This window comes from Carassius auratus, chromosome 44, assembly GCF_003368295.1.
Source record: "Carassius auratus strain Wakin chromosome 44, ASM336829v1, whole genome shotgun sequence".
In the NCBI taxonomy this organism is placed as follows: domain Eukaryota; kingdom Metazoa; phylum Chordata; class Actinopteri; order Cypriniformes; family Cyprinidae; genus Carassius; species Carassius auratus.
In genome coordinates, this window is record NC_039286.1 from 4,536,227 (window position 1) to 4,563,298 (window position 27,072).

Consider the following 27,072-nt stretch of genomic DNA (forward strand, 5'->3'; position numbering starts at 1 on the left):
TGCTACCAGCTGATATGCATGGCTTATTTTCTGTACAAATGTACATTACCATTCAAAAGGTTAGGGTCAATTAATACTTTCAGAAAGCATGTGTTAAATTGATCAAAAAAGACATTTGTAATGATACAAATTATTTCCTGTGATTTCCTAAAATGCCTTTTATTTAAACTCTCTATTCATCAAAGAATCCTGAAGAAATGAGTTAAGGTTCTCACACAAATATTAAGCAGCACAACTGTTTTCAACAATGATATTAAATATTTATTGAGCAGCAAGGATCATGTGACACTACTGAAGACTGGAGTAATGATGCTGAAAATTCAACTGTTTTCTATTAAAAAAAAAATATTTTTACTGTATTTCTAAGCTAATTAATGTAGCCCATATGTCCAGTATTCATCTGTCCATCTCTAACAATTCCCAATGTCTTTATGGAGAAAAAGCATAAAAATGCATAATAAGGATACAGAGCTTCACGAGTAGAGCCATGGGTCAGTTATGTTTTTGCAAGTCTATCGCATATAATAACATTTTTTTTTTATAATAACAATTCAGATTGTTGATCGATTTAGTCACGTTTGGTCATGTTTATTGATGACACTCCTCTCCAGTCCAGTTGGTGTCAGTGTCGCTGAATCCTCTGAAGCGGTGCAGCGGATGTACTTCACGATGGTGGAAGAAAAACTGTTTACGGTTTGTTACTGAGAGGAACGATTTATAATTATAAACAATTATCACTTGTTTGTTCAGACTAATACATCCATATGTTGTTCGCGTTTTGCAGGGAAAATATTAATATAAAAAGCAAGCACAGCTCCTACCGCAAGCGTTGAATTATCTGGAGTCGAATTTGGCATCGAAGTTGTAATCGTACATTTATATTTACAGACGGTATTTGTCCATATAAACCTGGAATAACGGGAGGATATGAGATCACGTGGAGCTGCTTTGATGCAAAAGCAGCAAGTCCGCGATTCTTGTGTCTGATAACACTCGTATGAACTGATCTGTTTACTGGAGATGTCTCTGGTAGCGTACGACAGCAGCGGCGACAGTGATCGCGATGAATCGCCGGCTTCGCCCGCTCGACCTGCGGCCAAGATCGGCGGACTCTTCTCAGCTCTGCCCGCGCCGAGAACCGCGGAGATCCGCTCGAGCGCAGAACAGACATCAGCTCCTCTAACCAAGAGGATGACTATGGATCTGCCCAAACCTAAAAAACGCACAGAACCCGTTAAAATCACTGTTCCTGAAATAAAACCAGCAGACGTGAGTTTTACTGATCCGTTAATGCCAATCGTGTTACTGAAGCTGTTTCTGATTGATGGTGTGTTTCTGTTCCAGTCTGACTCTGATGATGACGAGCCCGTCCGAAAGAAATCAGCTCCTCAGGTATTTTTATTTTCATCAAAACAGCGGTAATTTAATTTAAATTGAACCTTAGGATTAAACAAGCTGTTTTCATATTTAACAAAAAAAAAAAAAAAATATATATATATATATATATATATATATATATATATATATAAAAATCTTCAATATGCAATATCTATATTTAGATAAAAAAGATATTTATTAGACATAAATTATTTATAATTAGCTGTCTGACCCTTAGGATAAAGCAAACCATTTTATATTTAAATATATAAAACTATATGTTAAATATCTGTAATTAGATCATTTTAATTAGACTATTAAGTATTTTTATTTATGTTCCTTTATAGGGTGCAAGAGTCAGGTTTCAGAAGTAAAAGTCTCATTGATTTATTTTCATAGGGGATTTTTCTTTTTAACACTAACTTATAAGCCATTAAAAATAAACCTACTGTGAGCTAATTGATAGTATATGCTTTTGCTAGAGTCACCAGTCCACGTTATTTAAAATTATTTTTATTTATTTTATTTATTTTTGTAATCATGTACAACTGCAGAATTGCAGATGAAAAAACTCCATTACCCATGATTCTGCAGAAATCTCCATCAGGGAATCACAACAAACAAATACTTCCGCTCTCAAACTGCTTAAATATTTCCGTGCATATTTTGCAGTAAACATAAAATATATTGTTTCAATGCATGCACACAATCAATGTTTTATCAATAAATCCATAGTTTTATACGAGTAATTTTTAAGTCAGTTATGCCATTCATAATGCTTCATAGGATTGTAGTAGAAAGATCACGGTGGGTGGGCATATGTTAATGAGCTGTTGGTTGTGTTATCATTACCACAGCATTCTCTCGATGGCCCATTCTTCATTATAATTTTCAGAAAACTGAATGTATAAATGGTCTGGGTGGATTAACCATCATAGTAAATAAGAATATTTTCCTCCATGTTCTTCCAGGGAGGTGGTGGTCTGTCCTCTCTGCTGCCTCAGCCTAAGAATCTGGTGGTAAAGGCGACCGAGCGGCCCCTGTTGCCACACACTCTAACCAAACGCCCCGGATCAAATAAGCCAAAGGCAACCCCGGCGAAGTCCCAGGGTCTTTCTGGAACCAGCCCGTCCCCATCCGCCATCAAAGCTGCTGCAAAGTCAGCGGCGCTGCAGCTAGCCAAACAAATGGCCGCGGATGAAGAGGGAAGTGACGATGAACTCGCTCCAGAGAACTACTTTTCCCTTCCGGAAAGCCCATCACAGCCTGTGATGTCTCAAAACCTGCATTCTCAACAGTTTGTTCCCTCTCTACACCCTCCAGCCGGTGTGGAGGACGCTCCACTGGACTTTATCTCTAAAACAGACAGTTACAGTAGATCAGCCGAAGCCATGCAAGACCAGGAGAGCGGAGAATATCAACATCAGTATCCCGCAAATCCACTGCCAGAGGTAAAACATGTCATACGTTTCATTAGCCGATGTGTTCCTTGTCATTTCAGCAGCTGATGTTTTGTGCATATGTTTGGCAGGATTACTATGGTGAGGGATATTACCAAGACCCAAACCCTGCAGCTGATGAGCAAGAAGATTCAGGGTCCTCTTCATTGTTCAATGATGAAGCAGTGAGTTGTTTGTAGCATCTCTGGTCCTCAGGGATGTGTTCGTTCTTTATTTATATGGATTTCCATATTTTCCAAGCTGAAGTATGACTGAAGTATAAGTATCAATTGTAGACATAAATATTATGTAAAAGTATTGTAATTTTAATATTATTCTTTGAAATAAAATAATGATGATCATTTATTTTTATTTTTAAATATAAAAAACAAAACAAAAAAATTCCACAAAATTAACATCCTATAGTAACATTGTATTTTAAATAATAATGAAATAAAATATAATATGAATTATTATTATTATTATTATTATTAGATTATTTTTATTGTACAGTGGCAATAACAATATATTTCTTTATTAAAAAATGCATTTTATTTGTAAACAATTCATCAATTTTATTTAGAATTAATTCTAATTAACACTGAATTAATTAATTTTATTTGTATTATTATTATTATTAAATTCTTATTGTTATTGTACAGTTTAATAGTATTATTGCTGTGGTAATATATTTCTTATATAGTACGTTTCTTTTTAATATATTAATTTCTTTCTTTGTATTTTTTTTATTATTGTACATTTATAATAGTATTATTGCAATGGTAATTTATTTTATATATTATACTTTTTTAGTAATATAAATTTTTTTGTAATTTATGTGATAAAACATTATTATGATTATTATTAAATTTGAATTTTTGTGTCTTGCAGTACGGTATCTTTTTAACGATTATAGTCTTGTAATTTAAATAATAAAAATATTTAATAATAATAATAATAATAACTATTATTATTATTATTATTATTATTATTATTGCTTAGTCATATTAAATGGGAAAATGTTGTCCTTAGCTGATTACATTTGTAACTCCGTAACTCTTAAGTATTATTTTAAGGTTTGTATTAATTTCACTTCTTTGAAACAATGCTTCATATCAGACATCTAGTTGAAATTGTATGAAGAATTTTGCCTGGTGGATGCAAAACGGGTGTAAAATTTTTATAGCAGTTCGATCTTTCTTTTGACTTGGACCGGTAAATCATGACTTGGGAACCATTAAGAAAGTTCTAATAACTATCTAGTGCATCCCAGAGAATCACGACAGCAAGTTTCAGCATGACTGTTATATATATGTATTTTATTTTCTCAGTTTCGACGGCTACAGGGCAAACAGAATCGTGGAAGAGAGGAAATCAAGTTCTTGGAGATAAAAGGAGACGATCAGTTGAGCGGCAATAAGCAATGGATGACAAAGAACATGACAGCAGAGGCAGAGCCCCGCAAGTCCTTCAGCAAGGTGAGCACCTCAAGTGTCCATGTTTTGATGGTTATTTGTTTGAAAGAGATAAACGAAAGAAAAGTTCTGACTTCACGTCTCTTTTTATTTTTTTAGAAAAAAGGAGATCAGCCAACAGGACAACAGAGACGCAAGCACCAAATCACGTATCTGATTCATCAGGCCAAGGAACGCGAGCTGGAGCTCAAGAACAACTGGGCTGACAACAAGTTGACTCGCCGGCAAACGCAAGCCAAGTACGGATTCTAATGGACTGGATGTCGAGATGTTGCGCACACCTCTACCTAACATGGAGCAGATTTTGTCCGAGACTGCAGCTGATACACAAATGTGATATTTTTGCCAGCTTTTAGAGATGTGATACCAGTTCGTACCGCTAAGGACTTTTAAAGCACTATTGGCTGCTAATAAAATGTTTAAGATGGCTCCCAATGGTCTACCTAATATTATCTTTCCATTTGAACTACATCGGGTTTTGTCATGAGGTTTTGCGTCACCTGTAACATAATAGTAGCTGTATAGGTTCACGTGATTTATTTGTTTATTTAATGATTGGGATGTCATGACTTGTTTTTCTGGAAGGGTTTTGTCTTCCATACTGCCATCGTGAGCAGTGGCATATAGAAAATAAATGATTGAAAATGTGAAAGAAACTGGTAACACTTTACAATAAGGATCTCTATATTAACATTAGTTAATGTGTCACATTGATTATTATTATTATTATTTTTTTGCAGCGTTTATTAATTTCAGTGTTATGTATATGGTTATGTATTAACTAATGTTAATGTATAGCTTCAAATTAATATAAAAAATGTTTAAATGTTAATGTATACAATCTTATGGTAAAGCGTTTCCTTGTAAAAAGTGTTTGATTAAATCTTTCCATCCTTTTAACTGCTTTTTTATTCATATGAGTGTTGATTCTTTTAATCGTACAACCATCTAGTATAGAATATATACTAACATTTTCATTTTGTGTGTAAAAACATTTTTTATGTGTGAAATCGTTCCTATAATCACTGCCAAAAAATACAAATGCACAAACCTGTCAAAAATAAAGTTTCTTCACAATATAATTTGAGAATTACAAGATTTTTACAGAGTTTAAGATTAAAAGTATTTCAATGCTAATTGCATAAAAATGTTTCAAATTGTAGGAATGATCTCAAGAACATTATATCGAACAATGACAATGTTATCTAAATTTGGGCGTTTTACTCAACTTTATCGTCAATTACTTGAATGAGAATGTTTTAAGAGTTAGACTAGTAATAATTAAACCCAGTCGTTCCTGGAGGATGGAACATTGTGAAGGTATAACTCTTTGAAGATAATTATTTAGGTCAAAAGTTGTCATCACTAGTGTGTTGGTAAGACCAGGATGCATCATGTGCAGTAGTGTAAAAATATAATCAATGTGAAGAGACATAAATGATAAGATCATATATTACAATATGCCCAAAGACTGAAAGAAAAAAAAACACACACACAAAAGTAATGCAGCAGACAGATTAAACGTAATTTAGGTTATTTAAAATAGGAATAATAATGTTATTTAAAATAAATAACGTATGTGTCTAATAAATTGAATGTGTAATAAACAATCAATCATAATTAACATTAAGATTTTTTCCTCCACAATTATTCATTTTGATGTTAAAGGGAAAAGAGTTTATAAAAATGTATACAGAATATTTATTTTATTATTTTGATTTTTTTTAAAATATATAAAATAAATGCATGCCATTTTAATTTTATGTTGTTATAAGTAAATAAACGCAAAAACTATTTTTCAGGACAGACAGAAATGAGCCTGAAAAACTGACCTGAGGAACGGGTAGGTTTATAATTGCTTTATTAATTTGTAAAGAATATAAATCAATAACAACAAAAATGGGCTACGCATCAAAATCTTATAAAACATGTAAAATGGCAGATTACTCGTACAAAACAACTAGAGAATGTATAAACTGCATTCACATGCACTGAGTCAATTTCACTACCTTAAGTATTATTTGAAAAATATTTTTGGTAAACAAGAGTGTAAAAAAACAGCAGGGAAAAGATCCAACAAATTGTATAAAAGTATGTATATGCAATGCAGTTTACATGTCAATACACTTCATTTGCAAAGGATACGAATACAAACAAATACAAACAATAAAGGTCTTGTAAAAATTACATTGAGAGAACACTCAGAAATTGTTTTCATAAATGTGATAATTACACTGAAATTTAAACTACATATCGTACTGTTAAAATGGAAGTCTTTAAAAAAAATTAATTGTCATTTCACAAAATATATGTCTCAAATGAATAAATAATATTTTGTAGTAATCTTGCTTATTATGAAAGTGTAAAGAAAGGGGGCTTTAGATTATCAGTGACATCTCTATTTTGACTATCCCTGTGGCTTTATACTAGTTTAGTGAAATAAACTTCCTTATTTCTTTTGTAATGTACTGAGCTGTAATACAGTCTGTCTATATTACTATGTTTTTTTTTATATAATACCAGACTATTAACTACCAGGCCTTTAACTGAATTATTAAGACAGTTCTGCAGGTAAACTATGATGTTAAAGACCACAACTGCACCAAAACAATGGAAAACAAGAGTTTACCATTAACCCTTAAATGTACATTTTCAGATCTATCTGGCTAATGGCAATCATTGATGTTTCTCACCATGTACATCCTACTTTAATAAGCACTGTGATAAACTAGCATCACGTTTTAGCAGCTAGTCCTAATTCAGTTCAATGAGAAAGCAGAGATACTTCGGCATTTCTGTTGATCTAAAATTATCTGAAAGGTAACTGACATGATGTCATAGCCCCTAATACTGAAACATGTGACCGGGATAAATATTAACACTCAAGTTTACAACATCTCTACACACAGTAACGCATTATGATCAGTTATAATGCAGTAATTTATAATGATGGAATAAGAATGTGATTACATTTTAAAATATTGTATATTTATGACAAATGTACAGGCTATAAGGACCATTTTGAATTGGGAAAGCAACAAGTGTGTCTATAAGACGCAATATATGTGTTTTTCCTGTGGCACTGAATCAAGCATCCTATTGGAAAGCATTGCTTATCTTGAAGTACTAGTTCTCTCAAAAATGCTAATTTGCTGAGAATTTATTCTCGCCCAGGACGTCCATGATATTTATGAACTTATTTCTTCAACAGAACAGATTTAGAGAAGATTAACATTGCATCACTTGCTCACTAATGCAGTGAATGGGTGCCTTCAGAATGGGAGTCCGAACAGCTGCTAAAAACATCACAATAATCCACAGTTAATTCAGTCCATTAGTTAACGTCTTGTGAAGTGACAAACTGCATGTTTGTAAGAAACAAAACCATCATTACAGTGTTTTAACTTTAAATTGTTGCTTTCGACCAAAATACGGTTCCATAATCAAGTTTCCTCAGAAAAAAAAAATTCCATCTCCTGTTGTCTCTGACACATTTGTTTAGAGCTGTTTTGGACTGTTATTACTTGTAAACTGTGCTTGATTTGTGCATATTTATCTTCTGATTCAGACAAGATTCATTTCACTGGAGAAGCCGATATTATGGACATTGTGGATTATTTGTGGTTTACTGTGATGTTTTCATCAGCTCTTTTGACTCTCAATCTGACGGCACCCATACACTGCAGAGCATCCATTGGTGAACAAGTGATGTATTGTTTAATTTCTCCAAAACTGTTTTGATGAAGAGAAAAAAACTCTCTGATTTTTTTTGTGGACTATTCCTCGAACACAAATCCCATCCGCACTTGTATGCATATAAATGTTCACAAAAGCTTTCAGAGAGGAGGTAGACATTAAATGTTGCTGTGAATGAGCATGATTGCTCTACAATCACAAAAGTAACAGAAGGCATTATAATGAGTGCACAGATTCAGTTTTTCTATGTCAGAAGGCTGGAGGAAATGGCCTTGCTATGTTTCCTGTGCTGGGATTTCTCGCCAATGACAGTGTGTGAGAAAATCTGACCTTGGTACTATGCAAATATTTTGTGGTTGTTCCCTTAGCAAACATCTATGCTAATGCCACTGGCTCTTGTGGAAAAGTTGAGTTAAACATACTTAAGATTACCATTACAAAGCAAAGGTTTGTGTATTCCCCAAAAGCACATGTGTAGCAAATAAATGAGCAAGGCTATTATGTGAATGTAAATGCAGAATATTGATACAATATTGCTGTGATCAACCTGTACTGTAAAAAGCACAACATAAATAAAGGTGACTTGACCACATAACTGTATCTCCTAGGAAAAGTAAATAGGCAGTGATTTGGCGAATTAGCAAAGGAAATAAGTGCCCATGTGTAATAGGATTCATGAGTAGTACAATGCAAACAAGGCCTCAAAATGTGATTTCCCCGACATATTAGGTCCATGTGCCAGTACAGTCAACCGATAACACTGGAGGATAATACTGGTATAGTAATGATAGCAATATAGCGCTTAATTCTGTTCAAGTTTAAAATGCCTTACATGTTCAGATCAAAAAGACAGAAACGTATAAAACATTCACCATTTTTGTCTGTGAAATTATTCAAAATGCTGATTCTTTGACTACTCCTCCCACACAAACACACATACACAAGTTAAAAAAGACCGTTTTGAGTTTTGGAGTGCTATCTGGTACAATCATACGCCACGTCTGACACGTCTTCATGCTCTTCAGCATGTGCAGGGCAGAGTTGTAGTGTTTGACCCACCTAGCTGCCCCACTGCCATTAGCAGAATGTCTTTCCTTTCCTTATAAAAGCGCAGCTCCCGTCCTGCCAGACGAGCCTCTTCCAGCTCGCGCTCGGTGGCTGCCATCTCTCGATTGATGGTACCAGATAAAGTGTGTTCTCGACTGACCCAGTCGGCAGCCATTTGTGTACGCATGTCATCATCTAGCGCTCGGTGGGAGTAATGAGCCAGCACTTCCTGTTTACAAAAAATTTGATTGTTATACACACCATAGACAGCTCAGCGAAACATATTTATGGGCCAAATAAATATTTAAAAGAAATGAACGAGGTAATAATAAATATAGAAAAATAAATATGTATATTAAATGACTTTTTTTGTCATAATGCAATCATATTTTAGTTTTTATTAACATTTTAATTTTAAAGTTTCATATTTTTGTCATTTGTATTATTTTTATGTCTATATTGTTTTTTATTTGTATTATTAGTACCATTAATAATGGTATTTTTGTATTTAGCATGTATTACACAGTGCAGAAAACTAATTTATTTTAAAAAATGAAGGTACATACGACTCCTCATGATATGACTCCTTTAAGTACTACCGAAAATGTAATATTTGTCTTCACCTGACGAGAGCATTGCCTTTCTCTCATGGCTTTGAGACTTCCATTCCAATGGAGAAGCTGGAAAACTGTCATCAGTTCCTAAGAAAAAAAATTGACAATTAAAATCCACATTTAAAGTTACCCACAACTTTTCATATGGTCCAATAATGATCTCACTTACCTGGAACTCTAGCATAGATTTCCCCTTGTTAGACTCTAACATGAACCGAAAAGCACCGATGCCTGTACTAGGATTATCAGCTTCTTCTCGGTTTCCCTTCAGTAAATAAAGATGAATAAAGGTCAACAATGTCAACAATACACTTCTGTCCAAAGGTTCTGGGTTATATTTGAAAGAAACTAGTACTTTTATTCAGCAGGGATGCATTAAATTGATCAAAAAAAGACAACAAAGCATTTATAATGTTTCAAAATTCTGTTCTTTTAAAGAATCCTGAAAAGAATTTATTGAGCAGCAAATCAGCATATTAGAATGATTTCTGGAGGATCATGTGACACTGAAGACTGGAGTAATGAAGCTGAATTTCAGCTTTGCTGAATTTATACGTTTAAAATATATTATTATTGTAATAACATTTCACAATATTATTGTTTTTGTATTTTGAGCAAATAAATGCAACCTTGTTTTTATATTTTAACCTTCCCCACCCCAAACTTTTGAACGTTAGTGTAGGTCAAATTATTAAAATAAAATTTTGATTTAATTAATTAGTTCACATAAAAAAAACTAATTCTGTTATCTTTTACTCATTCATGTTTGTTACTCATTCATCTTGATTTAATTTGGAATTGATTTAAATTTCAATTATACATTTTTTCAATTATACATTTTTTATAAAGCTTGAAAACTCCAGAAACCTTTGATTGTAACTGCATGCAAAACCGAAATCAGCATTTTGTGTTCCACAGAAGAAAAAAAGTGTAAATGAAGCTAAACTTTAATTTTTGGGTGAACTTATCCCTTTGACTGAAAATAATCCCCTCAAAATCTGAGATAACTGTGAGAACTCACATTAAAAGAGGATAGAGCCTCACACACACTCTTCTCTATGAACTCATCTGTGATGCGTCGAGATGGATGCTCATTGAAAACAGAATTCATTAGGGCAATTTTGGCCGCACTCCGTCTTGCTTCAGCTTTGGTCGGGCAGAACTGAGAAGATCAAAGATGCTACTTAACCACACTGTAATCGAATCCTGAAGATGCTCACAGAATTCATTTCCAAGAGATCCTCAAGAGAAAACATTAGGCAGAAAATATGCAGACACAGATGGCAACCAAAACGCAATTATTTATTTTCCTGAAGATCTGAAGTTCCAAGACAAATGCGTTGGAAAATGTAAAGAGAATACTGCTTGCCTGAAAACTCCCGAAGCAACTTCCCCCGGGGAGACTGACGTAGCAGACGTAAGGGGGGTTATTGGATGGGACCATCTCATAGACCACAAGAGCCCCGTTCCTCAGGTCAGCACCTCGAGACTGCTTCATCTGCCAGAACTCCTGCAAGGCCTCCACGACATTCACTGTGGGAACAAGACCACCACATCAGTTCACAACACTATCCTAGTATATTTGAAGACTCATGAGCTCAAATTTGTTATATTCAAGTTGAAGTAACTCGAGTAACTTGTGGTACATATCTGTTTGTTTGTTTTTATATGCCTTTTATAAGGCACAGTTCACCCAAAACTTCTGCCATCATTTACTCACCCCTGTATGAGTTTCTTTCTTCTCTTTGAACACAAAAGAAGATATTTTTAAGAATGTTGTTAACCAAACACTTGCTGCTTGCCATTGACTTCTATAGTATTTTGCCCCCATACTATGGAAATCAATGGCTAGCGACAACTGTTTGGCAAAATATACATATATATTTTTTTGTGTGTAACGCAGATGAAAGCAGCTCATACAGGTTTTAAACAATTTGAGTAAATGGCAGAATTTTTTGTTTCTGGTGAATTATCTCTTTAAACCATCTGCAAATTCGTCAGTCAACACCACTGCTGAGCTTTTTTTTCTAAAAACTATACCCAACACAGTCTCCAAAACGCAGTTTATAACAGCCATTCCCAACCGTCAAAAACATGTAACCAATCCTGTCAAGTTGGGGGTGGGGCTTTACATATCATTAGCTAGATAGATGGTGATTTTTAGAAAGTATGGTGAATAAAATCAGGGTTTGTAAGATTATAAATACATGATTAGCTGTTTGATATCAAGTGAAGGCTAATGATATCGATTACAATGTGGAGAGCGATACATAAAATGCATTACAATTCTGAAACATTGACTTGTAGACGTCCCTGAATAATTCATAATCAGTTTCTGGTTCAAACATACATGGCTGAATTAAACCAAAAGTGCAACTTGTCATTGTGGAGCGTTTACTACTTCAGTTAAATGAGTTAAAGTAAAGCAGGTGGTCTGAGCTTGTGCCTTTAAGTATAGGTGGAACTAATTTGCTTATTCAGGAGTCCACATATAGCTACTACATGAGTTAAGAGTGCTGAGTTATATTTAAGCTATTATTTTAATGGAAAATATCTAATTCTCTTTGATATCAAAAATGAGTTTTAAAGGATAACATTTGTGACTAAACTTTAATATTACTGAATAAACCCAAATACATTAAACAATACTTTTACAAAACAAGTTCATAAATTCATATTTAACTATGGCTGTCTTAATACACAATGGGAAGCACATGCTCATTAAAAGGCCGATATAAAGGAAGCTTGTTGTTGTGGAATTGCTTAGACAATAGTTTCTAACAGGAAATAAGGGTGGTGTATTTGGATGGGAGTAATGTGAAAATCATCACATGATACTCAAGCTCAAATAAATAAAGGTCTTTCTTCTTCAAATGAGAGCTAAGCTTCTTGGAGGTTGTTTTCAGATGGTCTGAGGAGTCTCGGAGGTAGATTAAAACACTTAACCTCCCTCTAAAGAACACTGGCAACAGTCTATCCAACGATAATCCCTTTAATGTAATTAGGTCAGCATGTCAGGGGGCTCAATCTGACCACTCAAATTAAATGATTAAACACATCTATGGTGCTGCAAAATACTGTGTAGTTAGGGAGCTGAATGAATGCATCTCATGGAGAACATGTCTGGGTAGTACTTCATATACATTTGTAATATATCTGGGTAATAAATAGACAAGAAAATATTTTGCACGAAAATTAAGCCTTTTTTTTCGTGATTGTTATTTTCATAATTCAGCACACTGCCTTTCTTGTGACTATATTGTTCTCCATAACTCTCAACTTAATTTAAATAAATTATATTACATATAATAAATGCAAACACCATAATGGTTCTATATATATATATATATATATATATATATATATATATATATATATATATATATATATATATATATATTAGAGTCTTATTCTTTCTGAATGCGTTTGCTTCAAATATCTTGCATGTGGGTCAGTTAAGTGGCACATTTTTTTTGTCCAGAGCTAGCCTATTAAATAATTCAAAAGTACATTAAAATGTAATTCATGCAGAGAATAAAGAGAATCTCTCTGATGAAGATCATGTTTTTAATGTCTGAATTAAAGTCTGAGTCATATATGAATAATATGTAAACTTTAATACCTAAATAATAATAGTATAGCCTAAACATTAATATAAGAACCAATATGAATACAAATGTTTACATTTTTAAGCCCTTTACATTTACATTTTAACTATGTTTTCAACAGATTTCTCATTGACACTTTCATGCTCTCATGTGGAAAACATCTCGTTCACCCCACATACCCCTGCCGTATCCTTGCGTGTGTTTGGCAAAGCTCCGGACCACCGCGTCCACTGCCTCTCTCAGAACCGCGGGGTTGGTGGGGTTGGACAGACCCAGACCCGCGGACATGTCCACCGAACCGAACCCGCTGCCCATGATACCGGACCCGAGGCTGTGGAGCTGGAGGGGCGGCGGTGGTGGCGGCGGCCCCGGGGACGCAGACACCGAGACGCGGGAACCCTGTGCCGAGGAAAGAGTCCCAGTTACACCGGGCCGCAGGGACCGGAGAGTCCCGGTCGCGCTCGCTCCGTATCCGATACCGGGCTGTAAGCGCTGATGACGGAGAGACTCCATTGTCTCGAAAAGTGATGCAAAAGAAACAAACACAAAGGGAACGACTGCTAGAAACGATTGCAAAGCCTTTAAAGATGCATATGACAAACATAAAAGTGTTTCTCGAAGGTATAAGCTTAGTTAAGATGATCAGGCAAAATATTATCTACAGTTTGAGGCGTAAAACTGCCATCGGGAAGAAAAAGGAGCAGCATATGCTTGTGTTTGACCAATGGATGGATACACGCTGAATGACGTGGCACGTCCGGCCAACCCTTCTTAACTACACACATCTCCTCTCTTGTTTCATCTCTTAGACTTACAAAGAACAAAAAGAGTAGCAAGTTTTTGATGTATTATGACAACTTTTCCAAAAGAATGTAAGTTTATTTTTGCACTTTTATGTATCAATAATACTATAATTTTATATGCAAATCCAGAATGTCTATTTTATTTTATGTTTGCTTCTAATTGGAGTGTATTTATATCTCGCTTCCCTGTGTTTTTGTATATTTGTACAAAAATTTTTTCTTGCAATAAAAAAAAAAACTACACACATCTCTGTAACCAAATATTTGCTAAACATGTATATTTGTGTAAACAATTTCCTCTTTACAAACTTCAATCGAGCAAAGATAGGTCTACTTAAATATAAATCTACGTAGAGCCACCTGATCGATCACAGTAGCTTACATAAAGATCATTTTCGTTGGCCTATTACATGCTTTGTGAAATGTTGTTTAAATATGCAAATGCATTATCAAATTAAAAATGCACTAATTTGCAGAACTTTATTTTGATGGTGTCTGATAAAGGCCTTGAAATGTCATTGCTTTTTAGAAATAGAAATCTGAGAATTGGATAAAGCCAGTTGCTTCATTTTAAGATGACAGAGGGGATTTTGGATGTGAATTTCAAGTTCCTTGAATCAGAAAATACTGTCAACCGCCCCTACAAAAAAAAGTGAAATAAATGTTCACCTTTTGAGAAAACTATACCTTAAAGATACAATAAAATGACAATATGTAACTGAAATGTACAAATGCAAATAGATGCAGATGTATAATAAAATAAACCCTTGAATGTGTATATTGGATGTTTTCTTTGTAAAGAAGCGATGTTATGAAAGCAAAATCAAAAAAAAAAAAAAGCCCAGTGCTACTAAATAATTAAAGAAATAAATAAAAAGTGAAGAAAATTTGTTTTTGCCTATATTCAGCTGCTAAGTCTGGATACAGTAACAAACATGCATGATTCTTATTGTTTTGTCAAGTATTTTAAAATGCCATTGGATTTGGAGGAGTGACCTTTGAATTAATAATTTGCTTTCGATTGTTATGGTTGCTAAAATGACAGCTCTGGCATCATCTAAATCAGCAGGTTCTCTCTCTTTTTCATTTGATGTATATTATACATGTATAACAACCTCTGCGACAATAGCTCTCTTTGTACTTGATGTAAATGTGCACTGACCACATGTTTATGTGATCCATAAAAAATAAGTCAGTTGTTTCCTTCCGCAATCGTTTATGTTTTTCTGTTTAAGCCTGTGAGTGTGTTGCCATTTTTTCTTTCATTCCCCTTGGAGCACTACTGATGAAAATTAGTGTTGAGCTGAAGTCTCAAGGGTGATCATATGTCTACCGTCTCCTTCTGCATGGTTTATAACAAGCTGGGCTTTGCTGTCAAACGAGTAAGATTGAAATATAAAACTGGCAAGAGCTCTGGAAAGTTCACTGATAGTATGCACCAAAAAAATGGCACAAAGCACTTTAAATGAGCTGCAGTGATTACTCATCGCTCTGTGGTTCCTCAATGAACCAGCTGCATTCATTGAAAAAGTTCCCTCTATAATGGCAGCAGAACAATCTGGAAGTCTTATGGTCACCATATGCTAAACAGGAGCAGTAGCCTACTTTCTGAGGAGGCTTGGCTTAATGTTGCTGTTATGAATAGAATATCAAAATACAAAATGGCCTAAATAATACAATATCAAATGTTTTTGACCATATACAGTGACTCCAAAAAGTATTTGGACACTTAAGCCAAACCCAAAATGTTTATTATAAATTACATTAATTTGCAAACAACGGCATTTGTTCTGAAAATTAATTATGCTACCCCTTGCTGATAAATATAACTTCATGTATAATTTTGCATTGAAGTTAGATATTTACTAATATTCGCCATCATTCGCATACTTGTTATATTTTAATATTTATGCATGGATAATTCAAAATGGATTATTATATTAGTTGCTTTTAACTGAGTTTGCCAAGCCCTGCCTAATAACACATACAACAGACCCTACACCTTAACAAAAGAACGCAGATTATATAGAACCTTTATATTTCATGATATTGCATTATTTGTAGAGTAATTTTAATAAAGCCTATTACAATTTCACTAAAGCATTTGTTTGTGAAAGGGGTATTTAGATTTTTTTGCATTTGCATATTTTTGACCAACAGGTGTCGCTAGCCGGTGGTATTTCCCTATGGGTATTTCCCATTTCCCATTTATTTCCTTATTTCGTACGCTTGGAAAAAGATAAATATTTATTTATTTATTTATTTATTTATATTTTAGCTCCACCACATAAAAGGCAATGTTGTACAATTTAAAGCATGTAAAACAGAAAATCAACAACAACAAAAATAAATAAATGAAAAAAATAAATAAACAAACATTAAAAAATCTTATTTTGTGATCTCTATGAACTAATAGAAATAGTTTCAAAATATATTTTAAGATCAGTGTTAGAAAATTTAATAGACGATGCTTTCTTTTAATTATTTTTGACTTATGAATATAAAACAGATTAATGATGTAATTTCGACGTTTTTCAGAAAAATGTGGGTTTGAAAACAAAGTTAAATATTACGAAGCAATTTGTTCAAGATTCATGTGGCGTTATTGGTATGGAAAAAAATGCGTTATATTGCCAAAACATAGTTAACATAAAAAATATATATATATTTAGAAAATCAATCAATCAATCAATCAATCAATCAATGATAAGTAAAAGGTTCAAAAATAAAATCCATTTACAATCCGGCCATCGCTAATAATGTAATTATTTTAATGATTGTTTCATGTTGTTTCATATATTAAAAACGCAACTGATTTTAGGGGGTGGTGGGGAGGGGGTCTTTAAAAGACTGGAATGTTAAAATAGGGGTCCCCTGGAAAATATGCTTGGGAACCATGAAGTATGTTGTTTGATGCTTCCTTTAATACAACATAGCAATGTTTCATAACTATCTATTTGCTTCAGCAATGCTTTAATTACTAAAGAACATGTTGTAACACCAGAGCAATGTTTATTTAGGCTAGCCCAGCTGTAGCAGACAGGCATTTGGGAAGTCCCAACAGATTTAGCTCTTGTTGTGTGGACGTGTCATTAGACTGCTGGAGGAGAACATGTCTTGTCTCTCTATATAGGGAGTAAATGCATGCTGTCGGGATCTTTACTTCCCCTCAAGTCAACGATACGCCCGCACTTCACGTTCAGATTGTCACTTTCACCTGTCTTTGTCAGTCACAGCTGAAATGCGCTGTCTGTGTGCGCGACACGACTCTTTATTCCCATTGGCTGTTTAGTGTTTGAGCGGAGTCCCTTTGGAGAGTAACGCAAACTCTGAATGCGCGAAGTTGCCAAGTTCAAGAGTGGTGAAATTAAACTGACGGAATAACGCCTGCGCAACGAGTCTGAGACCGTTTTAAGCACGGTAAGCGTTTTCTATCACAGCATCCGTGTATGTGATCTGGAATGAGTAGGTAAGGATCCTCGTTTCGTGCGGAAGAGGGTTGTGTTCATTCTGAATGGCGCGTGGTGCTGCTGAACGCTGCACAATGTAAATACGCAGCCTACGCAGTGCGTGCATCACCATTATGACAGCGCCTTACCGAATTAAAAATGTCCATTTAAACGCGATAAACAATAGGCCAGGAATGCAACGAGGCCATTCGACCATGTTTGGTCACGTTTTGAGTGTGGCTTTATAGACTGCAGCGGTCTCTTGTGTATTGTTCGTGGCTTGTGTGTGTTTGACTATTATGTAATAGCTGTAATCGTTATCTTGTTGATTACATCTAAAGGAATAAGTAAGATAAACAGTGCGCCAGTGTGGATTTTATAAAAGTGTGGCTAGAGTGACAGATTGTTGAGGAATGCGGCAACAAAACCTGGAAATATTATCTTTATGCATTGTGAAGCATTGTTGTTTTGTAAGCCTATTAATTTCAAGCGGTATAATCTACGACGTGTGGGTTCAAGGTTCCTCCATTTTCTCACAAAATCTGTTTCCTTGCCTGTCAGTCATTATGTGTCATCTCTGTCCGATACAAACACAATGTGTCAAATATGTAATATAAATATTAACAAATCTCTGTCATTGGCTTGAATGAATGAGACTAGAGGGTTCAGATCGTCAACCTGTCTATGGGCCGTCACCAGTCTTTTTGGAAATCTTTCACGTTGGCTAAATGAAATTGTGCACATCACATGTATTAAAATAACCATTTTGTGTTTCAAATGTTGCTTGCAACTAATAGGACTTAATGAGGGTAGTGACAAAGTTGTCAAAAAGTAGAGGCAGTTTTGAAATCTTGGACGATTAACATCTTATTGTTAGGATATAGTAGTAATGTTTCATTGAAAGACACATTTTTTTAGTTTTTTCTTAAATTCAGTATATGATATAATCAATAAATTATTGAGTTATGCTCTGAAGACCAGTGGTTTAGGGGTTATTGATAATGCATTGCCTTTAGATGTTACAAAAAGATGATCTAATAAAATTGCATATTTGTGTTAAGTGATCATCTATAATGAATTTCAAAGTGTAAATATAGCTATTTTTAAAGTTAATGGCAAATGTTGAAGTTATAGGGTTATTGCGGTAACATCAAAATCAGTATTTTCAATCTTTTTTCAGAGTGTTAATTATGAAAGCAATATTAATGTATGCTATAGCTTATTTTACTGAATCTGATGGCCTGGGCAGAACATACTAGTAGTAAACTAATCTTTCTGAATGTTATCTTCATTATGTAGGTGCTGTGCAGAGCCACAAGAGGGCCATGTCTGATAACAGCACCGGCAGCACCGGCTCGTCCAGTAATAGCTGGACTCTGCTCTCTCCAGAGGTTTGCAAAACATATTATCAAAATGCTTGTGTTAGTGATATTGTCTCATTTGTAGGAATGAATCAGATGTAGTGATGTGCACTTTTGAATTTTAGGAGGCTGCTGTGGACCCTGCAGCCTCAGTGGATGATGGGACAGAGAGTATTGGAGATGCACCCAGTCTTTCAGAGGAAGTAGCAGGTTAGAAACCTAAGTGCTCCCCAATGCTATTAAATTATTTATTTAGTATCTGTATTATTTGGGGGAATTGGAAAGAAAAGTAAAATCTATTTGTTTGTTCAAAAGTTTGGGGTTATAATATTTTTTTTTTAATCCAGTAAGGAGACATTCAATTGTTCAAAACTGACTGCAAAGATTGTTGTTAAAAAAAAAAAAAAAAAAAAACAATTTAAAATAAATACCATTCCTTTAAACTTAATCAAATAATTCTGAAAAAAAGATGTCAGGATTTCCACAAAAATAATAAGCAGCACAATTGTTTCAGCTTTGGTTATATAATTGGAATTGTTTCTTGAACACCAAGACAACATATTCAAATTATTTCTGAAGGAACATGTATTGTATTGTATGCATTTAGGAGACGCTTTTGTCCAAAGAAACTTACAGTGCATTCAGGCTAACATTTTTTTACCTAACATGTGTTCCCTGGGACTCGAACCCACAACCTTTTGCGCTGCTAACACAATGCTCTACCACTGAGCCACGGGAAAACTGTGACATGTGACACTGAAGACTGGAGTAATGACTGCTGAAAAATTTAATAATAATAAAAATATTAACAATAAATAAATTATGATATATTAATTTAATATTTTATACAATTAAAATTGTTATTTCAAGTATTACTGTTTTTACTGTATTTTAATCAAAGAAATACAGCCTTGGAGAACATAAAAAAACATTAAAAAATTGTACCAATCCAAACTTTTGATCTGTGTTGTATATTAATGTGCTGCTTATATGAACTGCTGAATGAATGTGCATCATTTGAAGACTTTAGTTGTAACACCAATTTTTAGGTTCTGTAACGGGACACTGTATTTATTTCAGGAAGCTCTTTGGAGGTGAGGTCACATGACCCTGAAACTCCAATGGTGGAGACCATTTTGTCAGAGGAGGGTCACCAGGTCAGTGCATCAGTGCCGGTATGTACAGCGCATGACGTTCAGTTGTCATACTCTATCACAGTATTTGTTTTGCACGCTTTAACACTGTGCACAAGTATGACTTGGTCATGAAATTCAACCTGAATCTGAATTTTGCCATTGTGCAAGTGATTGAGTCTGTTTAATTTGTTGTGATTTCCAATCATGCATGTGAAAAAAAAAGAACTTAAAACACTACTTAAATTGAATCGGACTTTAACTACAATATCTATGTAAATATTTTAATCTGATATTAAGCCCATTTTTCTCTGTTTTTCTACTTATCCTACTAAAAGTGGTGCCTGTCATTTAAATTTGCAGTGCAGATTGACTTTTTCTTAATACTCAATACCAAACTGTCTCCTTCCTAAAAAACTAACAGTTGTGTGTTATCCGATATCCAGATTTGCCAGGAAACATCCCCAGATTTTTTTGAGGAAATGGCAGCATCTGGTCATACAGATACTGAGCTTGATCCTGAGATCCATGCTCCTGTCATCCATGACACAATCACCAGTTCTCCCCCTGACAGTGACCTTCTGGGCGCTGTTCCCTTCAGCATTGCTACAGAATCGGCCTTCCAGTTTTCAGAGGAGTCAGTCCTTGACGAACCCACTGAAGAGGACGTTGCCGATATCTTCCCCGGCCAGCATGTTCCAGTCCAAGAAAGCCCCGCCCCTGAACCAGAGTCCGAAATCACTTCCACTCCTAAACCATTCAGAGAAATAAGCTCTTCTCCAGATGTCCCTGTTGTTATGGCAGACTTAAGCCCAATCCCTGAAATCAGTGATTCTTCTGCTGCCCATGTGCTAGATATTCATGCTGATGTACATCCTGCACCTGAAACCCTGCCTCTGGCCCCGCCCTCTGAGACGGATACAGGATTTGGTTCCACAGTAGAAAGCCCCGCCCCTGACAGCCCTTATCCAGAAACCATTGGCTCAATTGAGACTGAGGAGGAGCCAAGTTTTGAGAAAGAAGACATAGAGCTGCCAGAGAAATTCCCAGATGTGATCAGAGAACCAGGTATGAGGTTCAGAAAAAGTCATACATGTGAATTAAAATTTTTTTTTCCCTCAGCTGTGTGTGTGTGCTCTTGTTTTTGTGACATATCAGGATACAACTCTGTATAATGACATGGGTATGACACAGGTATTACAAGGAGAGGGTGACTTATGAGGACATAACCCATGTCCCCATTTTTCAAAACACTTATAAATCATACAAAATGAGTTTTTTGATAAAGTAAAAATGCACAGTTTCCTCTGAGGGTTAGGTGTCGGGTTGGTGAAGGGCCACAGAATACAGTTTCTACAGTATAAAAACCATTACGCCTATGGGATGTCCCCACTTATATATATATATATATATATATATATATATATATATATATATATATATATATATATATATATAAAATTAATATTTTAGGAGTGTAACGGTTCTCTGTAAGAAAAAAAAAAGGAACCGTATCATTCAGTAAGTATAGATGCTTTTACCATATTTCTGCTTGCCTAATTTCTCCTGGTTTGTTTTTTTATTTTTTATTTTTTATACAATGTTCAGAATCTCTTGGTGCTGAACTTCCAGCAGGTCCCTCAGCAGAAGATGATGGTCTGAGGCTCAGACATGTGCAACCAACCATACTGCTGAAGCGAAGCTCAGACGAGGAAGAAGAGGAAGAGGAGGAGTTCAACCTGCCAGCAAGGAAAGAGGAGAAACCAGGTTTCTCTTTGAATCAGCTGATAATAGGAGCATTGGTCCTGCTCTGTGTTGGATCCTTCTTTTTCTCCAGTGAGTATAAAAAAAAGTCACAAATGTAAATCACATTCTAGAATTGTTCCTATGAAACCGATGTTGCATGCATCAGTTGTGCAATTGAATAATTCATATTTAGGCAATGGTAATGAATACACACCTCATTTTACGTTAAAGACCATTAATTTCCCATTTTTAGTGGTCATGTTGTTCATGTTGTTATGCCTCCAGGTTCTGTGGTTGACCTGTCTGATGGTAGGTTCATAGTTTGAGCTAGGTGGCAGTATATGCTTGTTTGAGCTGTGGATAGGAGTTGTCCTCCAGGGCTAACTGTAGAATTGTTCCCAACGCATATTCAAATCTTCACAAATGAGTGAAGAAAAAGGTGCATTTACCTGAGGGCAGCCTCTATCATAACCGCAGATGCACTGCTTAACTGCTGGTTGCTTCTACACCTCCCTTTTAAAGTTGAAGTGTGTCATTTCTGTGCCTCGTTTTGTCAAACACTTTTCCAGTGCTCAGACATACAGGGTGTTTCCCAAACTTACACTTTTGTTCAGGCCCCTCAAACAATCAGATTGCAGTTTGGTGTCACTTGGGGCAAGGAATGGCACACTTCACCTTTGTATTTGTTTAGTTTCAGTAGTGGCTGCATCACCCTGCTGAGATTCTGCTGACATGTTGCTGTAGTGGATGCCAGGGTTACTAAATCAAAAGGCAACTTGATTAGGTTTTTGAGTAAAACTGGTGTATTAAAAGGTTGTGTCAGTAAGATTTTTTTTCATGTTTTTAAAAAATGTCACTTATGCTTACCAATAGTGATTTTACTTGATGGAAAATACAGTAGAAACTGTAATATTGTAAAATATTATTATACTGTGATGGTAAAGCTGAACCAACCTGGTCTTCAGTGTCACATGATCCTTTACAAATCAGGATCATGATATGCTAATTTCGTGCTCAAGTAACATTTCGTATTATTGTTAAACAGTTCAAAAGATTGGCATTTATTTTAAAATAGAAAGCCTTTGTAATATTATAAATACCTTTAATTGTCACTTTTTATTAATTAATGCACCCTTGCTCATTAAAAGTAATATATTCAATCAAAAAACAATGAAAGTCTTACTTTCCCCAAACTTTTGAGTGTGTTACAGAGAGACCAGACACAAAATGCATGTAATAAAACAATCTAACTCCAGAACTGTGTGACTGCTGTTGCATAAACTACACTGAGTTTTACTTGGAGCATTGATTTTTTTTGACACTAACAGTCTTGTCTGTGGAATCTCAAAGAACAGTACAAATCTATTTTCTCTCACACAGATGATTTTGACGGTACAGAATTAAGTGACCAGGTTCGTGCATTACTTCATTTTTCGTCTTTGCTCTGTTGATTTCACCTGTGGCATTCTCTACTGACTTGTGTCTCTGTTTCCAGGAACTTCTTGATAAACTTGCTCAAGAGAATAAACAAATGAATATATTAGAGGCTCAGATTGAGGTTAGTCCTCTAAGTTCCTCAACTTAACCTTATGACATTAAGTAAATCTCATGACATTAAAAGGGAACACTTCATATACAACGCTCCTTGGTTCTTTTTCTAAGTGAATGCAATGTTCCACTAAATGTCCTTTGCATTGTCTATAGGGTGTCCTGGGAGATTATTTTCAGATGTTGAACACTTATGGTCTTTCTTTGTCATTGATCAGTCACAGAAAGAGGAGTTGGACCAGGCTCTGAAAATGGTGGCAGATAAACACAACATTGAGAAGGGAGCACTGGAAAACGAGAACACTAAGATGAAAGAACAACTGTCTGAACTGCCTGGTTTACAAGAAGAACTCCAGACACTGAGAGCAAGAGTTGCTGAGCTCACAAAGCTTACCGGTATGATAAGAGAGAGAGGAAATGAATAATATCTGGATTTTTAAAACTCAACATTTAAATTTGGAAGAAGTGGATGGCGTTTGTAAATGTAACAGCCAAAAGACATCTTTTGGTTTAACAAGATGAGAAATAACACAATTTTTATTTAGCAAGGACAAATTAAATTGTTCAAAAGTGGCACTAAAGACATTTATAATGTTACAAAATATTTATATCAAATAAATGCTGTTATTTTGAACTTTATTCATTGAAAATGTATTCATCAAAGAATCTGTAAATAATAAAAAAATAATAATAATAATGATTTCACAAAAATATGAAGCTGTCTCCAACATTGCTAATGATAAAAAAAACTTTTCCTAAACACCATCAAATCAAATCAAATCAAAGTATATTAGAATCATTTCTGAAGGATCATGTGAAGCTGAAGACTGGAGTAATGACTGCAGAAAATTCACAGGAACAAATTATAATAAATTACAATATATTACCGCTTATACTCTGTTATTGATCTAATAAATGCGGCCTTGGTGAGCAGGAGAGACTTTTTCGAAAACATTTTAAAAATCTCACCAACCTCAAAATATTTGTATTGTATATTGGTAATCACCTGATATAAGAGATTATCTAATTTATTGGTATCTATCAATGCTAGATTTTTTTTAATTGTGCATGCTCATGTCTTTTATTTTTAGATTACCTTTCCTGCCGTCTAACCCTGTTAACACTAAAAACACTAAGCATTTAATAACACTGTTAAACGTAATCTTTAGCGGATATCAAAATAAGTATCTTTTTCATACTTTCCATATTGTTTTACTGCACATTATACTTTTATGATACCCAACTTCACTTGTGGTTAAAATGTCTAATATTAGTTTTAGTGTTTATAATTTTTTTCTTTTTACAACCCTACATCAAGATGAAATGTGGGAAAAATATATATATATTTGGCTGCATGGCTTTCTACTATTTTTATTCATTTGTTTTATTTTCTACTTCAGCTGAAGAAGATCTTCCACAGCATCTCAAAGACTCTGGCCCACCTTCCACTGCTGAGTCTAGTCTAGAAGGAACTGAGAAACACTGGGATAAGAAAGAAGAACTCAAGCGGCAGAAAACTCTTTTGGAGGAGAGCCGGAAGAGACTGGAGGGAATGAACAAGCAGGGTTTGAGGGAGAGCTTGATGGAAATGCAGAAGAGACTGTCGAAGCAGGTGGATCAGCTGGGCAAGCGGGAAGAGTGGAAGAGGAAACACCAAGAGCACAAAGGAGAGAAGAAGGAATGGGGCAGAAAGAAAGACGAGGCAGAAAGAGGAAAAGGGTGGAAGCATGGCAAGGACAAAAGGAGAGACAATCTCAAGAAGTACAAAGAAGAGTGGGACCACAAGAAGGATGACAGAAGGCAAGAGAGGGAAAGGAGACAGAAGGAAAGACCTTGGGAGGCCAAACCTTCCAAGCAGCATCATCATCACCACCACCATGAGCAGATGAACTTCTGGAAACACCAAGAAGAGAAGCTCAGGAGGAACCGACATCCTGCCGAAGGCTGCCATGGCATATCCAACTGCGCTGATGCAGAGGGGCTTGTTCCTGTGAAGCTTCAAGAGTTTCAGGACCTTCTTGAGATCTACCTAAGCAAACTAGATGGTGTTCCACAGGACAGCAAGGAGTCTCTCAGCCGGCTCACTGCCCAGTTCTTCAGCGGCGGAGTTTTCGCCCACGACAGGATGCTCTTCAGCGAGTTCGCAGAGGACGTTGCAGATATCCTTGAAGATCTGGCAGATGGTTTAGAAGGCAAACAACATGACAGTGATTCCCTCGAGGAAGAGATGGAGGAGTTCGAGAAAGAGGCTCTGCTACAGTTCGCCGCCCCTTTGGCGTAATTGGTGCTGCCCACCCCAGAAACTCGGTTGACCGGATGAAAGAATACACCACGTAAAGGAGAGCAAACGAAACAATCTTACCCATTACTTTCCCCGTTCTTTATGGAATGTAGATGTAGCTTGATGCCTTGTGTGTGAGGAGTTTTCTTGTCATTAGTGAAATCCCACATGTGCGTTGGGTGTTTAGCTGTAAGCTACCTCCATTAGTCCTGTTCTTCAACGCCAAACCCTTTGACTCTTGCTTGCTGTGTAAAGTGTCAGTTACCTTAAGCTTTAAGTGTTGCCACATGAATGAAACCACTTCACTTGCAGATGGATTGGTCACAGTGAACAAGATTAACACTACACTGGGTGAATGCAATGAGATCGTTAGAGAATGCTCCTTTATAAGTTGTCTGAACAACCAAAATTGACTTAAAAATTATGGAGAATGTCAGGACTTTTATTTTAGCTGATTTATTTATTTATATTTTATTATTAAAATCCTGGTTTCTTTGCATCTACCCCATGCTTTGCTTACTAAGCTGCTGTCAGACTGGTTTCTTTTTGAGTTTTGTTATTGCCAGAGGTTTTAGAGGTCATTGTAAGCTTTCTGTTTTCGGTTTCGACCCCAACTCGAGTTCTGCTCACACTTACCGTAAATTAAAGTACAATCTTTGAATTCTTTTTTCCTCTCTTTTCTAGGAATTTGATATGTTAGTTTATGTACCTTTACTTGTGAGCACAGAATTATGGTACTGAAATCAACATTGAAAGAAAATAGAGAAAGCTTCAATAATGGTTTTGTTTGCACTGTGGTGATGGGATATTTATTCACATCCTCTTTCAATCTTAGGAAAACATGCATTGTAGTGAATCCTCAAGATCATTTGATTTATAGCTGTGTTATTGTTTTGTCTGTACTCTTCTGAGATGGAAACCATTGAATTGCGCCCTTTTCTTGTCTAATTTGTAAATACGAAGAAACGTTTATTTAATGGAACTCATAATTTAAGTTATAATATGGCAGAATAATATTTAATGTGAAAGAAAATTCAATACCGTTTTAAAAAAAAAAGGGTATACAAGACCAAATGGCACAATGTATCAATATGAATTTTTTTGATTATTATTAAAATGATCTACCATTGCCATGAGAATTATTGAGATTTATTTCACAACTAACAAATCAGAATGGATGTCTGGTCTAATTTATTTTACCTTTACATAAAATCTCTTGTTTTGTATTGTGTATTAAAGCCCATTCAGTTCTGACCTCTAAAACTGATCTGTAGGAGTGAGGTCTTTGTATTTGTACCAGCATGTCAGTTGATGCTGAGTAAGTCTTGACAGAGTTATCTGATGAAGTTTCCCTGATGACAGATGTTTGGATTGCACACATTTAGGAAACCTGATAGGTGTAGAGTAATCATCCTTCACGTGTTAGGTTATGCTTTTGAAATAATCACAAACAAACATAAATAGTACTTTTTCTCAGTACCACAAACAACAATGC

The 27,072-nt window shown here is 35.2% G+C and overlaps 3 protein-coding genes across 8 annotated transcripts; 2 read left to right on the forward strand and 1 right to left on the reverse strand.

Moving 5' to 3' along the window:
* Nucleotides 1-622: 622 nt before the first annotated feature.
* Nucleotides 623-5,191, forward strand: LOC113062199 (proline-rich protein PRCC-like). The gene is made up of 6 exons (XM_026231857.1): nucleotides 623-1,269; nucleotides 1,345-1,392; nucleotides 2,349-2,828; nucleotides 2,909-3,001; nucleotides 4,148-4,294; nucleotides 4,391-5,191. The coding sequence occupies exons 1-6, from the start codon at nucleotides 1,021-1,023 to the stop codon at nucleotides 4,541-4,543; spliced, it is 1,170 nt and encodes a 389-aa protein (XP_026087642.1). The 5' UTR covers nucleotides 623-1,020; the 3' UTR covers nucleotides 4,544-5,191.
* A 1,181-nt stretch (nucleotides 5,192-6,372) lies between these two features.
* On the reverse strand, nucleotides 6,373-14,220 carry LOC113062201 (LIX1-like protein). The gene is made up of 6 exons (XM_026231859.1): nucleotides 13,436-14,220; nucleotides 11,018-11,181; nucleotides 10,670-10,810; nucleotides 9,818-9,913; nucleotides 9,658-9,735; nucleotides 6,373-9,263 (listed from the first exon to the last, which is right to left on the reverse strand). The coding sequence occupies exons 1-6, from the start codon at nucleotides 13,767-13,769 to the stop codon at nucleotides 9,009-9,011; spliced, it is 1,068 nt and encodes a 355-aa protein (XP_026087644.1). The 5' UTR covers nucleotides 13,770-14,220; the 3' UTR covers nucleotides 6,373-9,008.
* Nucleotides 14,221-17,106: 2,886 nt separating this feature from the next.
* On the forward strand, nucleotides 17,107-26,714 carry LOC113062202 (pre-B-cell leukemia transcription factor-interacting protein 1-like). Of its 6 annotated transcripts, none has more exons than XM_026231865.1 (11): nucleotides 17,107-17,479; nucleotides 18,808-18,899; nucleotides 18,995-19,079; nucleotides 19,950-20,044; nucleotides 20,449-21,070; nucleotides 21,635-21,838; nucleotides 22,034-22,057; nucleotides 23,129-23,160; nucleotides 23,244-23,306; nucleotides 23,515-23,692; nucleotides 24,697-26,714. In XM_026231865.1, the coding sequence occupies exons 2-11, from the start codon at nucleotides 18,834-18,836 to the stop codon at nucleotides 25,575-25,577; spliced, it is 2,250 nt and encodes a 749-aa protein (XP_026087650.1). In that variant the 5' UTR covers nucleotides 17,107-17,479; nucleotides 18,808-18,833; the 3' UTR covers nucleotides 25,578-26,714. The 6 variants fall into 6 exon arrangements, with proteins under 6 accessions (XP_026087650.1, XP_026087648.1, XP_026087651.1 ...); XM_026231863.1 differs by having other exon boundaries at nucleotides 17,109-17,479; nucleotides 19,950-20,026; nucleotides 21,611-21,838; XM_026231860.1 differs by having other exon boundaries at nucleotides 17,111-17,479; nucleotides 21,611-21,838.
* Nucleotides 26,715-27,072: the final 358 nt, after the last annotated feature.

Excerpts from the sequence above, each read along its gene's own strand:
- LOC113062199 (XM_026231857.1), top strand. The coding sequence starts at position 1,021 with ATGTCTCTGGTAGCGTACGACAGCAGCGGCGACAGTGATCGCGATGAA. Across the intron at positions 1,393-2,348 it reads GAAAGAAATCAGCTCCTCAG|GGAGGTGGTGGTCTGTCCTC; the intron begins GTATTTTTATTT and ends ATGTTCTTCCAG. Across the intron at positions 2,829-2,908 it reads CCGCAAATCCACTGCCAGAG|GATTACTATGGTGAGGGATA; the intron begins GTAAAACATGTC and ends TATGTTTGGCAG.
- LOC113062201 (XM_026231859.1), bottom strand. The coding sequence starts at position 13,769 with ATGGAGTCTCTCCGTCATCAGCGCTTACAGCCCGGTATCGGATACGGA. Across the intron at positions 11,182-13,435 it reads CACGCAAGGATACGGCAGGG|TGAATGTCGTGGAGGCCTTG; the intron begins GTATGTGGGGTG and ends TTGTTCCCACAG. Across the intron at positions 9,264-9,657 it reads AAAGGCAATGCTCTCGTCAG|GAAGTGCTGGCTCATTACTC; the intron begins GTGAAGACAAAT and ends TTTTGTAAACAG.
- LOC113062202 (XM_026231860.1), top strand. The coding sequence starts at position 18,834 with ATGTCTGATAACAGCACCGGCAGCACCGGCTCGTCCAGTAATAGCTGG. Across the intron at positions 23,307-23,514 it reads TATTAGAGGCTCAGATTGAG|TCACAGAAAGAGGAGTTGGA; the intron begins GTTAGTCCTCTA and ends GTCATTGATCAG. Across the intron at positions 23,693-24,696 it reads TGAGCTCACAAAGCTTACCG|CTGAAGAAGATCTTCCACAG; the intron begins GTATGATAAGAG and ends TTTCTACTTCAG.